The following is a 17,878-nucleotide window of genomic DNA, read 5'->3' as shown; positions in this document are numbered from 1 at the left end:
GTTCCCTGATGTCGATCCAGGGAGGCTGTTGAGGTTAGGGCCCGTCACAGGGACCGCCTCTCCATCGTGCTCTCTATAAACTAATAATGAAGAGACACGGTATTTTTGACTCTAATAAATAATGTACTAAAATGTCTGGAACATTTTAGTACTATGAATGGTAGCGGCAATTCTAGACTATGTTTCTGAATGCCGCATACTAATTTCTTGTTAGTAGCCCGCTACTTTCTTAAACATTAATCTTACTTCTTCTTTTACCGAGTCCACCACATGCTCTTCTTCTTTTACCAAGTCCACCACAAGCGTCTTCTCCTTCTACACTCAAGACTTCCTCTTCACTATGGCCGCCTAATCCTCTCTACCTTTGTCCTCATTCAGTTCTGTACTGCCCTAACAACTCTGCGCAAATCATTCCTTCAACAATGACCATCCGATTTACTTGACTTTTTATGGTCTTGGGTGGCTAATCTAATACGGCCCAGTCCCAAAACCACCTCGCCGACCACGTTGCAAATTGCTGATCTTAAACCACTGGCATTGCCGAACACGAGTGACTTTCACCCTTCCTTCCAATTCGTCCTTAAAAGGGAAAACCATCGTCTTATAAATTCCAAGTAACTCATGTTGTGGTATTGTCACTCTATTTCGAATAGAGGCTGCTAGTGTAATAACAAACCGTGATGACGAAACTATTGGGAACTTAATCTACACCAGTCGTAGATCCCTATATATGTTGTCATTAATTCCGCGGACGTCACATCTAGCTATTATCATCACGACAGTGGGTTATATTTACTGGCTACAATTAAAGCATCGTTTGAGGGTGATAGTACGGTACAATGACACTGAAAACGCTCTCGTCGATAGCGTGGGGCTTTAAAAATGGTAAAGGCCACGCCTACTGTACCTTTATCATGTTGATGATCAACCTACATTTCCCGACCAGATTTAACAATTTTCAGAGCCGATCTCAGTCGGATCACATGCAGCTATGCAATCATTTTCGAGCTCTGTAGTACAGTACCATGTTACACTGTTTCAATACATTCCAAAGTACATCTATGGAGCGTTTTAGAAACACAAGTATAATATCTTAAATCTGTTGCCCTTTCAGAGATTTAGTGTTTCCATCATTTTTATAAAACAGTAGTACAATAATTCCTAAACAAGTCACTTACGTAATTTCATATTGTTGATCAAACAGGGAGCGAGATGTAACCTCCAGCAAGCTGTGCTGATGTTCTTGCCAGAAGAGTCTCATAAGCCAGCCGTATGCACGAAGAACCACTTCCTGCCCATATCGAACGTCTTCATTGGATACGATTTCTCCTTTTGTTGGCTCCACATGCAGTTTAAGAGACGTCTCCATGACACAAGCGTTCGACGGGTCGGTTCAGAAGGAGCAAGAACTGCGTGGGCGATCGAACGCAGTCGAATACCCTTCGACGTTATCTGCATGAGGTCAGACCAAATGACGATGATTCGGTCTTGTTCTTCATACTTGCGCAGCAAGTGAAGTTTGTGGAATTGGCAAGCGGTGCTATTGCGCAGAGGGACAGTCAGCTTAGCATTGGATTCAAGTGTGTTGGGCTTGCGACTTCGATCCTAGAGGTCAAACACCATGACCTTAAAAGAATGACGTCATACAGTTACAAATTAAGCGAATGAAGCACGTACGGAGCTGTTGTCCAGTAAGGTCCAAACATGTGCGAATGCGTTCCTCATGGGCCAGGTTAACGGCGTTGCGGTCACAAATTCCTTGGCATTGGCCTCGCACTTCTCTTCGTACGACGTCTGTGAATTGGGAAGGCTTGTGGAGGACATTTGCGGAGAGTAGATTCGGTAAAACTTGCGATAGACGTCCTCAACTTCCTTTTCTAGTTGGTCCATTAACACGGCGTTGTGACGCCTTGAAAAGTATGAGTCCTCGAAGCTTGGTGACTCTAACGTTCGCACAAAATCCATACCCTGCCCAGCGGTACTATGTGTGACGTGGTGGTCACTAGCCAATGGCATGGCAGTGACCAGCCACGTCAATTATTTGAGTTCAGCTGGTCAGATTATTCTGATCAGCGTAAACTTAAGATTGCGTGTCTTTACATCATACTACAATCCTATTGGTCCAAAATCCCATGGATTTGCAACAATCAAGCTTCCAGCCGGAAATTGTGATTATGGGACGCTGTGCGAAATTTCCGACCAAGATAAGAATTAGGATTCATAGGCTTTCATTGGTAGTTACAGAGAAAATCAGGATTTGAGAAAGATAGGTTTTAGGATGGACCTGGATACGTGCGTGAATATCCGGTTGTCAAGAACTACTGGTTGTGCGGCAGCAACTAGCTTGCAGCCGCCAACTCTAACTGATTAATCGCTTCTCAATTTGCTTTCGAGCAGCAACTCCTCTCCTCCCCTTCAACTGTCTACGGCGCCGTACTCGCCGTCTACGCTCCTACGCTTCCTCGCTACTTTCGTGACATGGTAACACTTGTTGGTCAAGCTTCGATTCAAGTAGGGCACTCGTGGTGGCATAGCCAGAAGCGAGTTGTCCTGAGGTTATTGGTGCCAGCCACATAGTTGGGGAAGCACTAGATCACAAAGGGTATTGCCTCAGCACGAACTGTTACGTTCAGTGGCTAGCTGGTGTGGTTGCGCACTAGTGTGGTACACACAATCGGAAACTCTTTCTGGTGGTCTTGGGTCTAACGCTTTCACGTTAAGTGGATCCTTATCCCGCATCAGAGCTTAAAGGAGCGAACGTTCGATTAGATACTCACTGGTTGTGCTTGATCTACATCCGTTGCGACTGCATCTGTTTCAGTGTGCTTGTTTATGGGTAAGCGAAAGACTCGTCAGCCCGAAGATCCGTTTGTAAACAGCACAAAGTCCTTGACTGATCGACACAAGCAGCTCGATCAGCTTCGTCTGGACTTGTGGCTAACAACGGTCAAGCAACTTAAGCTCGTCCGCCTGATCCGAAACGAAATTCCGGATTCTAAGGACGCAGCCGCCCGGAACGTCATTCACGACTTCAGTAGACAAGAAACGTAGATTCTAGGGAGAACTTTATATATCGGAACCTTTTTTCGCTTCGTTTAACTTCGGTATAGGGTTCTGGTATCTTAAAAGACTTGCGCTGAGAAGTCCAGCTTGTAATGGCTCAAAGAAGGAGTCGTGCAGCTGAGCGCCCGCCACCGAACCCTCGTCCTCGTCAACAGAGCCGTGTTAGTGCTCCGAGCGACGCTGAAGCTACCCAACCCACGATGCGAACAAATGCAAGATCGCAAGCGTCAAGAGAAGGGGCCAGTGCCAACGCACAGGCTGAGTCAGCCTCCCCTGCTACTGATGCTGCTCAGGATGCGGCTGGACCTGAGACCATGTCCATGCAGCAGCTGCTCGTATACATTACGCAGCAGCAACAGCAGTATCAAGCTCAGATGCAAGCGCAAATGCAAGCCCAAATGTAACAAGCTAATGCGAGATTCGAATATCTCGTTGCCGCTAGGGGTGAGCAGAAGAAGAAGAACCCTCCGATGTATGAAGGAAAGTATGGTGAAGACATTGAATTGTGGATCTTTGACACCGAGCTGTACTACGCAAGCAGACGTGAGTTAATGGAGGCAGACTCGTCAGGTTTCGTGACGATAATCTCCAGCAACTTAGGCAAGTCAGTGTTGAACTGGTATCGCGCTTTTATAGCCGAATGTGAGAGAGCGAGTGTGAACCCCACGTGGTCATTGTTTAAGCAAAAGCTGCGCACGCGCTTTCGCCCAAAGGACTTCGAGTATGATCTTCGCGAGAGAATGTTTCGTCTCAAACAGACCGAGACTATTCACGAGTATGTCTCCAAGTTTCAAGACTTGCTGTCACAGACAGAATTGACGATCAGTGAGTTGGAGAAACGATTCTTCTTTCAAAACGGGCTACGTGAAGAAACAGCAAAGAAGATCAAAGAAGAGAGTCCATCAACGCTACAAGAAGCCATTGAAATTGCTTCGAACTTCGAGTTTGCGCACTACTCCGGGAAACCTCCTCGAGCACCTTCGAAGCCATCAAAAGGGTCGTCGGACTCGGGGCATCATCCGCCTAAATCGAAACAGCAGAACAACAAGCGTTACGAAAAGAAAAAGGGCAAGAACGATGATTGGAAAAAGACAGCTACGTGCAGAAATTGTGACAAGGTTGGTCACATTGCTCCAGATTGTACTCAGCCAAAACGTACGGAAGCAAACCGGTACATACAGGGCGCAGTGTATGCGATCCTAGAGGCTGAAGCTCGAGCATTCAAGACGGAAGACCAAGAGAGGCCCGTCACGATATTCATTGACAACGGCAGTAGCCTGAACGGCGTAACTGAGGAGTTAGTGATGAAGCTTGAGTTGGATGTCACTGAAGGTGACATGATGCAAGTTGATCTCGGTTATGATCAGATTGTGCATCGTCCACGTCGGACTGTAGAGATGTCTCTACAGTTACCAGGATTTCCCTTGACAACGGGAACATTCCAAGTCATGCCTGTTCCTGAGGGAAAGGACATAGTTTTAGGCATGATGTGGCTGCGGGAGCAGAACCCTGACATCGACTGGAGTACTGGACAGATTGCACCTCGCATCAACGTGGAGAACACGCAGACTGTTAAGCTGAGACTGCCGAAGACACGTCCAGCCCGTTGGGTGGCAAGACAACGCCGCGCCAGAATTGCGCAGAGCCGTGAGATCTACAACTACTATCGGCAGCATGGCCACAACGGCCAGTTTGGACGAACGAAGGTTATTTCGTCCAACCAGTTCCAGCAAATGTTGCGTAGGGACAAGGACATCGAAGCGGTGTTTGTTATCAATCCGCATGACTCGGAGAAGGCGGAACGCTTCAAGAGTCAAGGATGGGATGCTCTCAAGGACAATCCGGCGTACGATACGCTACGTAAGTATGCGGATACGGTTTTTCGCACGGAACTTCCGAATGAGACACCCCCAGTACGTGAAGGGATTGAGCATGAGATTCTGCTCAAGCCTGATACTCCGCCTATTTCGGTGAAACAATGGCGCCAAAGTCCTGATCAGAAGAAAACGATACAGGAATGGACCAAAGAGATGGTTCAAGCTGGTATCATTCGACCGAGTACGTCAGCGTTTTGTGCACCGACTTTCTGTGTGAAGAAACCAGTCGGATGGCGAATTGTGCACGACTATCGTCAGTTGAATTTAGCTACGGTTCTACCGGCTATTCCGATGCCTCGCAAAGAAGACACCTTTGATGCGATGGCCGGCAGCTATTGGTACTCGTGCATGGACTTACTCTGGGGTTACTACCACGTTAAGCTACGTGAATCAGATATACCTTTTACTGCTTTTTCGACTCCAGACGGTCTTTTTGAATATCTCGTCACGCCCATGGGACTCAGCGGTAGCCCGGGAACCTTTAACAGGTTGTTACAGAAGGTTTTTAGGGATTTACGTGACGTGATGCGGATCTACTTCGACGACATTTACGTGTACACCAAGAGTGAAGATGTCGACGAGCATATTGCCGCGTTGGACAGGGTTTTGAGGAGATGTGAAGAGCAGAAGCTATACATCAAGCTGTCCAAGTGCCGATTTTGTGTCGACGAAATCCCATGTTTAGGTGACTTTGTCGGACGCAAGGGCGTTCGAATGGACCCCGATAAGGTGAAGATTATCACAGATTGGCCTGTTCCCAAGACAAAGAAGCAAATGGAAAGCTTTCTGGGGACAACCGTCTACGTTTCTCGATTTTGCAAGGATTTCGCTCAGTTTGCAGGTCCTTTGCACGAATGTATCAAGGGAAAACGCTCTAGAGATGCGATCGAACTCAATGAGGACCAGCTGCGGTGTTTTGATGAGCTAAAGAAACGCTTGTCATCACCACCGGTTCTTCGTCTTCCTGATGTCACCAAGCCTTTCGGTATTCGAATGGACGCCTCAAATTTCGCAATTGGGGGAGTCTTATTCCAAAAGGAGGGAGAGTTGGAACATCCAATTGCCTTTACTGGCCGGAAGATGAAACCTGCAGAGCTGAAGTACCCAGTACGCGAACAAGAGCTTCTCGCAATCATGCATGCTCTGAAGGCATGGCGTGTATATCTGCTAGACAAGCCTTTTCTTGTCGAAACCGATCATAAGAGCATCGAGATGATTCTTACGCAGAAGACAGCGAATAGACGCATTGCGCGGTGGTTCAATGAACTCGCGGAGTTTCGGCCCATGTTCAAGTGGATCCCAGGAGAAACAATGTAGTCGCAGACGCATTATCAAGAAACCCTGAGCTCGAGCATAAGGCTGCGCAAGTAAGCCTTCAGGAACTTCTTGATACGGCTCAAAACCGTGAGATTGTGGCAACCATGGTAGCGAACAACGTGACTGTGGCACAGTCCGCAAAGAAGATGTATTTGTGGAACAAGGACTTGCAGGGAATTGTCAAGAAGCTTAAGCTTGGAGACAACGTTCCGCATTACTCGCTCAGTGATGGTGTTTTATACTACCAGACCGGTGAAGATGAAAGTCCGCGACTGTATATTCCGGAAGACGAAGATCTGAGAAACCGTGTCATTTGCGAGAACCACGATGCCGTAACGGCAGGCCATCCTGGATCGTACAAGACTTACGTCGCAGTACGAGAGAAGTATTATTGGCCGAAGATGATGAAGTATATCCAGCGTTATTGCAACACTTGTGAAATGTGTCAGCGCAACAAGGCGAGACAAGTGAAACCGCCGGGATTACTTCAACCGCTGGAAGTACCAAGAGGTAGATGGATCGACATTTCGATGGATTTCATTGTGTCCTTACCTCCCAGCAAGGATGGTTGTAATGCCATCATGGTCATCGTAGATCGATTGACCAAGCGTGCAAAGTTCATTGCAACGCAGACGACAGATAGCGCAGAAGATACCGCGCATGTCTTCATGAAGAACTATGTAAAAGATCATGGCCTTCCGAAGACGATTGTGTCTGGTCGTGACTCCAAATTTACGTCCAAGTTTTGGCAGGCTGTTATATCTGCTAGGGGAACGCAGCATAACCTGTCATCGGCATTTAGACCACAGACGGATGGACAAACGGAACGGACGAACCGTTTTATCGGGTATTATCTTCGTGGAGTCGTGAACCCAGCCCAGAGCGATTGGGATGAGTTTCTTCATATGGCAGAGTTTGCCTACAATCGACGTGTGCATTCGACGATCGGAATGGCACCGTTTGAAGCGGATCTTGGGTATATTCCGTACATGCCCGACGAGGTTTCGTTAGATCCGGAATTCAACAAGTTGGAGAAAGCAGCAAAAGAGTTCTTACTCCGGCAAGAGGTCTTCCTCAAGGTAGCACAAGACCGTATGAGTGAAGCTCAAGAACGCATGAAACACTATTACGACAGGAACAGACTTGTCCAAGACTTCGAGGCTGGTGATATGATGTTACTTGACGGAAAGAACATGGACATCCGCCACAAGGGGTATGCACAGTCGAAGAAGTTAGCTCCGAGATTTATTGGACCTTTCCCGATACTAAAGAAGGTGTCTCGAGACTCGTATGAGCTAGGACTTTCGCAAGGATTGAAGCTGCATCCGGTGTTCCATACGTCACTATTGAAGCCGTACCGCAAAGATCACAAGCGGAGGCAAAATGTGAATAAGGTTGTGTTAGCCGATGGTGCCGAGGGGCAACTCGTTGAAGCCGTCATTGGACATCGCAAGTACAAGGGAAATCCGCAGTACAAGATCTGGTGGCTTGGTGAAACCAAGAAGGAAGCCATTTGGGAGCCCGTAGAGAATCTAACGCAAATTCCCGGACTCATCGACCTCTACTGGAAGTCAAAGAAGAAAGAGAACCCTTTTCTCTAGGAGAGGCTCTTCTTCGAAGGGAGGTCATGTGACGTGGTGGTCACTAGCCAATGACATGGCAGTGACCAGCCACGTCAATTATTTGATTTCAGCTGGTCAGATTATTCTGATCAGCGTAAACTTAAGATTGCGTGTCTTTACATCATACTACAATCCTATTGGTCCAAAATCCCATGGATTTGCAACAATCAAGCTTCCAGCCGGAAATTGTGATTATGGGACGCTGTGCGAAATTTCCGACCAAGATAAGAATTAGGATTCATAGGCTCTCATTGGTAGTTACAGAGAAAATCAGGATTTGAGAAAGATAGGTTTTAGGATGGACCTGGATACGTGCGTGAATATCCGGTTGTCAAGAACTACTGGTTGTGCGGCAGCAACTAGCTTGCAGCCGCCAACTCTAACTGATAAATCACTTCTCAATTTGCTTTCGAACAGCAACTCCTCTCCTCCCCTTCAACTGTCTACGGCGCCGTACTCGCCGTCTACGCTCCTACGCTTCCTCGCTACTTTCGTGACACTATGTTAATTCATATCTCACATCTACGAGGGGAGGGGGGGGGGGCTAGCTGACTTCAAAATACTTACAGCTAGCACATTTCGCTTAAAAAGAACACGAACTTGGATGCAGTGCTCTCTTCTCTCTTCAGCTTTTCCTTCAGTTTGCGATTCATTTGTTCGGACTGATGGCGTTGGCGATACTGATAGAACGCATGGCGGTGACTTTCTGATTGAATTTCGTCGCGTTTGGTTATCGCTAGAGGCTTCTTCTGGCCTCCACTCGTGCTCAGGTGGGTGATGCACGCTTGCAACCTTGCTGACTCCTTACGCAAAGTCTCAATTTCGGCCTTCTTGCGACGCTGTATAATAGTTGAGGAGCTTGTAGCGTTTCGAGCGCGCTTCGTCTTCCTTATCGGTGATTCGGACTGTGGCTCAGTCGGACTCGTGCTGTTGCGCAAAGGCAACGTGGTCGATACCATCGAGGTCAATCTGTGGAGTCCTATGCCGAATAGATCATCGTCCGTCGTCACCGATATCAAGTTACCAAGGCTGTCTTGTACTTTAGCACCCGAGGTTAGCGAGTCGCCCAGGGTTCCATCATCACAAGCAGTGATAAGCCAATGCCTCGTCCAGCGTGATCAAGTCGTCTTCCATCATGAAACTTTTTACAGAAGTGCCACACTGGATTACGGTTTTGATGTGGCGGTCTCCACGACAAATCTGTCATCAAGTTACGTTGTCGGGTAACTCGACGTTGTAGCTAGCTTATCGTTCTGCTAGCTTAACTCGGACGCGTATCCGTTATTTTAGCTGCAAATTCAGCCGTACCGGTTGTTAATTACAGAATCTTATTGAAGATTACGTAGGCCAGGCTTGAGGCTATGACCTCCATCAACATGATCTTCTGAGGACAACAGCTGGCATATCGGTGAGTACATGCTCATCCATTTATTGTACTTCTAGTCTTGCACTAGTGCTTTTAAAACGTTCCATAGTGTGTGCTCTGGAACGTATTGAAACACTGTAACGTGGTACAGCAGTGCTCGTAAATGGCTGTATACCTGCCACAGCCTGGATACTGCATGTAATCCGACTGAGATCGGCTTTGAAAACTATATGAACTCAATAATATTTTGTCATTAGCTCCCCCGGACGTCACATCTAGCTATTATCATCGCATGAGTGGATTGTATTCACTGGCTACAAATAAATCGTAGTTTGAGGATGACAAATCGTGATGACGAAACTGTAGGGAACGCAAGTCGTAATCTGCCCAGGACATGTAGGTTAGTGTAAATACAGTGTACCTAACCTTTACCATTTTTTAACCCCTACTCTGTCGACGTCACTGACAAAGGAATCCCCTGGCCTATACGTGCTCAGTGTCAGACGGACACTGTCAGTACAGCGTACGATCGCTACACCAACAGCCATTATTCAAAATGCTAAGAAAAGCAGCAATGGACCCCGATAAGACATTCCTCCAGGACTTGGACGCCTTCTTGGAAAACAGTCCTATAAACGTTGTCTACGATGAATCCGAACAGCGCTGGAGTGAGCTTGACACTGCCCCGGGGTTTGTGGATTCCCTGACGGAATCAGGCGATAGTCAATCTAGCAGTTGCTTCTCTGACCGTGACTGTCTAAGTCGAAGCGCTCGTCGAGCAAAAGAGAGTAAGCGGCGTCAAGTATACCGGCAACGTTTAACGGAAGAAAGGAATAGCCTGCCTCAAGAAGTGAGAAAGCTGTCCATGGAGCTAGAGCAATTGAGGGAAAGGATCAACACAACAGCTGGTCCGAATCCAACAACAGCCCAGATATGGAGAAACGTCGCGATTGCAGAGCTAGAAGGGCGACAGCGCGCCGAAGATGAATTTCAACGACTTGTTTGTGATGTATCAACGCATACCCAGCTGATCGGCGATCTTGGTAGATTAATGAGATTGCGGATTGAGAGAGTGGGCACCTAAGGAATTATGTATCCTTGTGATTTTCCCAGATATAGCTTATTGTGCGGTTCTAGTTTCCGGAGTAGTTAGGATAGAGGGCGTAAGGTATGCAGTGCGTATGGTACCTATGTCGTAACAGCGGATTCTTTTTCGCCATTCATGTTATTATAACTACTTGTTTTTTTATTTGGATTGTGGAAGCTACACGCCAGTGATTTCGGTGATCTAACAGTACATCGACCATTTCCGACTTGCCAGCTGCAAATTTCAAACCATATTGATACCACCAGATGACGTCAAGAATTTTGCCTACGGGATCGCAAGGAAAATCTTTAAAGCTACAGTATTTTGCCTCAATAAGGAAGCTCCAAAACCTCATAATTTTTGACACTATACTTTCATTGCCTTCTTCAAATGTATATTTGGAAACCTCTATTGCGCCAATACCTTGACAATTTTATTCATATTAGGACTTATTTATTGAAGCAAAATACTGTATTTGTTTTAGATTTCGCAAAATTGTCGCTTAATAAAGATAAGATCATTTATTACTCGGCCACCGACGTTAGTGGCCGTAGCTCGGTTACTTTTTAACGTTAGAGATTTCTGCTTCGATTGAAAAAATATGCGGAATTTGTGTAAATGGGCAACTACTTGCAACGTGGTCAGCGAGGTGGTTTTGGGACTGGATTAGCCACCCACGACCATACAAAAGTCAAGTAAACAGGGTGGTAATGACAGTAGCTAACACAGGACCTTTTTGTATCATAGATTTCACAGATAAGTCTCTAACTGTTTTATTTTATCTTTCTCATTAAGCTCACATTCACTTTAAAAAAGGTGCATACATGTACATATTGAATGAGCTCGTACATTTACGAAGCTACACGTAGCATTTTAGCCGGTATCCATGTACGCAGAAAAAAGCGTGTTTAGCAAACCGTCTGGACATATTTGGCCAAAGTCTACACCAAGTTTTAATCGGCAGCTCTTCTGATCGCAGCGGCAAGCGAGAGAATTTTTGAAGACAAAACACACGTCCTCTAAGTTACCCAGAAGACGATGAATGGGCGTGAGTAGATCGGATTGGTCCAATTTACATGTCAACTGGCCGTAAGCGCCATCCCACTCAAAACGAGTCGTTCCACGCATAACGATACGTTTTCCAAGCAGCTTTTGCGCAAGTCTCGATTCTCTCTCAAAACCGCCACCGTACCTGCGATAGAGAAGAGGGAAAACATTCTGCAGCGTCTTCTCGCTTATTGTAAAACTCGTGTTCGTTGTTGCTACAATGGATCCATCCAGACTTTTCTTTAAGTCCAACGCATCGAGCTCGATATCTTCAAACCACCCCGATCGGAGTCTCCAGTTTGTCGTCAAAGACTCAATCCCACGTCCTGAATTGTGAGTAATGTCAGGTGTCATCCCAGTTCGAGCGAAATCAAACTGTTTACGGCCATCTGCGTGAAACCCATTTCGAAAGACTTGGAAGTACTCCGTTACCACCGTCCAAACAGTGACCTTGGGTATAACTCTATGTCGGATATCCTGGTATTTCCTCCTTAGCCGGTTGATCTCTCGGCGTAGTTGGTCGTTACCATTCTCTAGCCGTACAAAACAATCTTTTTGTTTTTGTAGGTATCGCCGTTGACTCAATCGATGTTTCTCTTTTGCTACTTTTAGCTCCGCTTCCCATTCTTCTTCTCGTCTAGCGGGTTGTTTGTGCCCTCCAGGAGGTGCCATTGGGGCTGGGCGGTAAAATTCATCGTAAGTTGACATTGGACGGAAGATTGTTACGTCCGACTCGCCACTTGGTAAAAAGAAGCCAGGATGCTCTCGCGAGCTGAACATATCGGAGTCTCCGTTAGTTTTAGTAGAACGAACTAAAGCTCGGTTCGATGAGACAACTGGAACAACACAGCGGCGCTCTCCACGCTGCTTCACCAACCCAATTGCGTCATCACGAAAGTGCTGGGTGTTTGGCGGGAACATCGTTGCGGCTGGGGTCGACTTTGTTGCTGAATGTCAAACAGAAATAAATGCAGAAAAAACAGAGCTCAGGTTTAGCTGTGATTATGTGTGAGTAAAACACGAAAACAATCATATGTTGTGGTGAGCCTTCATTATTACTAATGATTCAAATAATTTGAGATAATTAGTTTAGGATTATGTAGGTCATGCTTAGAGCTCCGGACTCCATAAACATGCATTCATTTATACAGGTACCCGTATTCGAAAGCACGCACAACGCCGCAGAATATTTATTGGTTTACGCGCACGGATTGTATACATTAAATATCAGAGCTTTTTCTAACGAACCACATTCCTGTCTGTACTATCGGTAGCTGAAAATGGGGTGCGACTAATAGGATATCTACTGCGTTTCAAAGTTTCAAAACTGAGCACTGGTTGTTTAAATAAAAACTGTTTTGGGAGTAGCGTGTTTTGCGACCAAGGCCATAGACACACCAGTCCAAAGAACTTTCGTCTGTCGGCCACATGTCCTTCTTTTCTTAAAGGAGTGACTGCCTTACAATCGCCACCGCACCTGTGAGCCGATAGACCACTGCGTTATTAATAGAGCTGTTAGTGTTTTTTAGGGGTCTAAACTCGCTAAACTTTAACAACTTTAACTCAGAGAAAGGTTTGCAAACAAACCGCAAACTCTGTTTACTAAGCAAAACTTCGTCAGGAATGCTTGAAGTTGTACATACAAAACCCTGAGAAAAAATCTTGTGATTTGTGTAGTGCGTCAGTCTCCAATTTGCTATCGGAAAAATGGACGAACGTCGACGTGCTGATACACACCAATGTCTTCCCATGTCCCTGGCAAGCGTGACCATCACCTTCAAACTCCTGATGTCATCCACGAGCGATTAAACGTTGTGTCGGAGCTGCATGCTAGTGGTGGTCGTGCCCCCAGCAGATATGGCCAGATGACGCCATCGACACCTGTCCAAACACCAGCCAATCGCCAGCCTAACAGTTCAAGGACCAGATAGCTATCATCTCGCCAGCGAAAGCAGCCACGACATTATAGTCCCTTGCCACAGGCACCCTGCTTGAAGTTGCTGGAGCTTCTTGACACTCTCTGCGTGCTGCTTCCAAGCGCTATCGAACCCTGTTTCGATAATAGCGAGAGGCATGGACAAGAAGAGCGTACCAGACATGATAATCATGACAGCGAAGCAGCGGCTTGCCACGTTGCCTTTCGTCGGAGTACGAAGATGAGGTCGGTGTAGAATGGGACGATGGCAGCGACATCGAGCCAGTTGAAAAAAGTCGCGCAGAAATGGCTTCAGACGTCGCTCGGTGAGGTATTCATGTTCGCGCCACATAGATGGCCAAATGACGAGGCGAACGAGTAGTTCCGGGGCGAAAATGATTGTAAAGACCAAGTCTGCGTCATAGTAGCCGCTCACGTTGGGAAGTTTCGGGTACTCAGGCTCAAAATTATGGTGGTTCGGACCGGCCAGCGTTTGTAGGAATAGGATGAAGCAACTGGTGAAGGCTGCACATGCAATGAAGAAACTGTAGAGCGACGCTCCGGGCAAAGAATTGGGGTCTACCATGAAGACGAAGACCTTTTCGAAGCGGCCAAGGGTCGTCGCGTGCTTGGTGACGCCCGTTCCAGTGTCTTTGATCATGGACTCAGCATAGAACGTCGAGTTCACCAGCTCATCCAGCGACCCCCCCCCCCTGCGTGGCAAACGTCGGCGAGACCGCTACGTAGAGAGGCATCGCTGAGGCTTCCGCAAGGTTGGGTAGTGGAGCTTTTAAAAGTCTCCACTAATGATGGCGAAGCGGCTACATAACGGAGAAACCGCCAAAATGTGGACACCCAAGCTTTAAGTGATGAATTATGTTCACTTGATGATGAGACTGCATCACTCGTGCTTGAATAACAGTACCCCAGGGGTACTCCATTTAATGACTCATGGGGGGCTTTAGAGCAGGGTGGGGAACAATTTGAGGAGTTGGCCAACAAAATATGAGCAGAAGATTTCGGGTCGGCAAGACGAAAGCGTGTCAAAGCTTGATCCAATTTGCACACTTCTAACACGTGCTAGAGACATGGGCTGAGTACGTGTTCACTTGGCTTTCAAGTATATGTATTTGGAATACACCACTTCAACATCGTTCAATATCCACGTTCATTATACCTGGCATAACACGAATCGTGTTACACGATGCAACTTTTTTTGGGCTACAATGAGCAAACGCTGCAGCTACTTTATTACTGTTGTCAATAATAAGTCAATATCTAGCGCTTCACTAAAAATGAAATACATGGACGCTTATTGCATGTACTCAGCACACGGACGCAGGAAAAATTTCCGCTCTCGGCGAGAACGGACACAGAACTTCTCGCCTTGTGCAACGTTCGTGTCGATGATGGCGACACTTAACGGCGATTCGTGCTCCGACGCAGTAACGGAGTGGTATGTGGACCACATTTTAACTTGACAAAGTTACGATGTGAATAAGGTTTGGGCTAACGTTTTTTACGTTAATAGCTTTTGTAAAATGTTAACAGCTCTAGTTATTACCTTCTGGTCGTTGCATTTCTAAGACTTGATACTTGGCACTGTCGATTACGTATTTCAACGATAATACGTACTGTACGCACAAGTGATTGTCCTCAATCGATGACCTGGACTATTTGACACCTTGGTTGACTACACCTTTGCCAGGTCAAGATGGTGCTACTCCACTTCAAACCGGACTTTTAAAAAAATGAAAACAAAAATTTGATTACGAAAAAGTAGTACTAAAAAAGGAAATTTAAAGTGGCGAAAACGCAGAGCAAAGTGGTCCCCTCAGGTTGAGCTGCAGCTAGGTGCCGTACTGCATGTCTTCCATGCGCTCCGCGGCAGCAACGGAATGCTGGCAATGCAGTGTCAACCTGTTAGCAAGGTGCGTGTCGATACATCCGATGCGGCGTCTCGCCGCGCGCTCCAGTTTCTCCATCCGAGCAGCCGCAACTGTCCCGCGAGGATGCTCCACAACCAGCCCTTTACGGGGCAAGGCAAGGTCGGCCTTGATCTTGGCCTTAAAAACACTACTGTACATGTAAAACACCGTGTAGCACCAGTTCAAAAGTCGGTTAGTATGCCAATTAAAACAATATTGTAATACAGTATACTGCGTACCTTGAATGGGGTTACATATTGTAGAGTACGGAGCCAGCCGTACAAGTACCAAGTCGGCTCGTTCAGCGACGTGTGCTTCCGCTTGCTTCCACAATTCGACGTGCTGTGGTGGCGGGGATTCCGTTGTGGGCGGCCACAAGCGTCCAGTCACCGCCGACACGGAGGCAGTCGAGGACACGAGCTCTGGCAAATGCGAGGTGCGGAGCTCTGGGCATCTTGGGGTAGGTAGAGGCTTGGCTTGGCTGAGGGCTTGGGAAAAGATTGATAAGAGAGAGCAAGGAATGGCAATGAAGTGCTCGCGCACACGCTCAGGAGGGTTGATCCGCTTTGAACTGCGAATGAACCACTTTGAAGTACGGAGTGCGTTTACTCGACATATTTGTGAAGTGACATAAATTCTAATGTAAAAACTAAAAATATTTTTTTATAAAAGTTTAGTTACTTCACCACTTTGAAGTGGAGTAGCACCATCTTGACCTGGCAAAGGACTAGATCTGACTACGTAGGATAGTTGGTGATACACACACGCATTTGACCCTGGTAGTTCTGTTGGTATCTGCCGGGCCTGAGTATTATGAACTATTGAAATATGAACATTAATTGTAAAGTACTACTATTTTATACAGTATCATATTTATTCCGCTCCTGAGTCAATTCCCCCCTGAAAAAGTGTCCGGTTGCACTGAAAGCCAATAGAGCTGCTCACAATTATTTCCACAATCAGACACCGATGAAGGTACCAGGGCATTGCGGAGGGAAAGAGAGGCGACGCTTACTATAGCAAATAGCGCATTTATATTCCTATCCGTTTTGTAGTTCATATGATCGGTACTGCACGATTGCGGCAAATCGGTACTGCTTTGGGAAAAGCTTAAGTGAGATACCGGTAGCAGAATTTAATTCAAGCGAGAGGTCAACGAGTACGACCATGGTACGACCATGTTGCGGGTAACTTGGGCGCAGGTAGAAGGAAGTCAGGGTAGGAAGGAGTAAAAGAAGAAGTAAGATTAATGTTTAAGAAAGTAGCGGGCTACTAACAAGAAATTAGTATGCGGCATTCAGAAACATAGTCTAGAATTGCCGCTACAATTCATCGTACTAAAATGTTCAAGACATTTTAGTACATTATTTATTAGAGTCAAAAATACCGTGTCTCTTCATTATTAGTTTATAGAGAGCACGATGGGAGAGGCGGTCCCTGTGACGGGCCCTAACCTCAACAGCCTACCTGGATCGACATCAGGGAACGTCATTGGATAATATAATACACGTGTTTTGATTGGTCTACGAAAACCCTGCTAAAAGTGTTCAGTCAATTTACAAAATGGCTACACGAATTCGTGTTTTTTGCGTTTCTGAAGCTCCTAGAGGCCCTACAGCCAAACGGAGACCGGATTTGGACTCTACTCGCCAGGGCAGTTTTCTGGGGAGGTGGAGTCCAAATCGCCATTTGACCACCTGTGCACCAGGTGGCAGACTGAAAAATGACTCGAAAGTTCAAAACGAATTAGTTTTGACAGTGATAGGTTTTGAGAGTACACTTGTATTGAAGTTAATAGCAGTTACAACAAGTGGCCATCTTATCGGAGCGTGTATTGTTAACTTAGAGAAGCTCAATGCCAACAGAATCGGCCCACATGACGGACAGCCTTGAATATAGTAGGGACGACAAACGCAGATGATGCTGGGACGGCATAAGGTCTTATTCTATGGTCCGGCGCGCGATATAGGATCAATCAGCAGCTCGGGGGCTCATTGAGCTGATCTCGTAGTCTCACATCACAATTTACACTCTACTGTCACCGCACCAGCCACACGCACGTCAAGGACACGCACGTCAAGGCCACGACACCAACAAACTTCGGTGCTTCAACAGCCAGCTTTGGGTATTGCAACGCTTCATTCTCGCTCAGTCGGCGTCATTCAGGATACTTGTGGAGACCAGGCAGATTGGCTCGAGGCTCATTTATTTAACGCCAGCTTTGAGGATCATGCCTCGGTCGGCGCAGGTGGCCCGGATGGACCCTACTATCGCCAAGCATCTCATTACAATGGCTGCCCCAAAGCAGCTACCTTCGACTACGAATTCTCTATCGGTTATTGACACGGCTACGGCTAATTCTTCGAGCACGATTTCAACTCAAGATCAACCCACTTCAACTACATCTACATGCACTGAGCCAACGACTTCGACATCAACAGTACCGAAGATTCGCCGCAGTACTCGATCCCGGCAACCTCCGGCCGCCTTTAGCCTGTCGTTCATACGAGGGTCCAAACCCAAAAGGCGACGTCGACGCAAGGAGCGTCCGTGTGTGCCCCAGACTTGGGTGTAGCATTCCTGAAGGACCGAAAAACGAGTACAACTGGTGGCTTACTCTACAGGGTTTTGTGGAGGACCCACAAGTATGGCCGGC

The 17,878-nt window shown here is 46.8% G+C and overlaps 2 protein-coding genes across 2 annotated transcripts; both read right to left on the bottom strand.

Moving 5' to 3' along the window:
• Window positions 1-1,257: 1,257 nt before the first annotated feature.
• PITG_09167 (uncharacterized protein) lies at window positions 1,258-2,016 on the bottom strand (the record flags this gene model as incomplete). Its single annotated transcript, XM_002903433.1, has 2 exons — window positions 1,258-1,605; window positions 1,678-2,016. The coding sequence occupies 2 exons, from the start codon at window positions 2,014-2,016 to the stop codon at window positions 1,258-1,260; spliced, it is 687 nt and encodes a 228-aa protein (XP_002903479.1).
• An 11,297-nt stretch (window positions 2,017-13,313) lies between these two features.
• Window positions 13,314-14,073, bottom strand: PITG_09166 (uncharacterized protein; the record flags this gene model as incomplete). Its single annotated transcript, XM_002903432.1, has 1 exon — window positions 13,314-14,073. The coding sequence occupies one exon, from the start codon at window positions 13,953-13,955 to the stop codon at window positions 13,314-13,316; it is 642 nt and encodes a 213-aa protein (XP_002903478.1).
• Window positions 14,074-17,878: the final 3,805 nt, after the last annotated feature.

The sequence above is a fragment of the Phytophthora infestans genome, genomic scaffold, assembly GCF_000142945.1.
Source record: "Phytophthora infestans T30-4 supercont1.14 genomic scaffold, whole genome shotgun sequence".
NCBI classification, from domain to species: Eukaryota; Oomycota; class Peronosporomycetes; order Peronosporales; family Peronosporaceae; genus Phytophthora; species Phytophthora infestans.
This window is presented reverse-complemented; position numbering and strand designations above follow the sequence as displayed.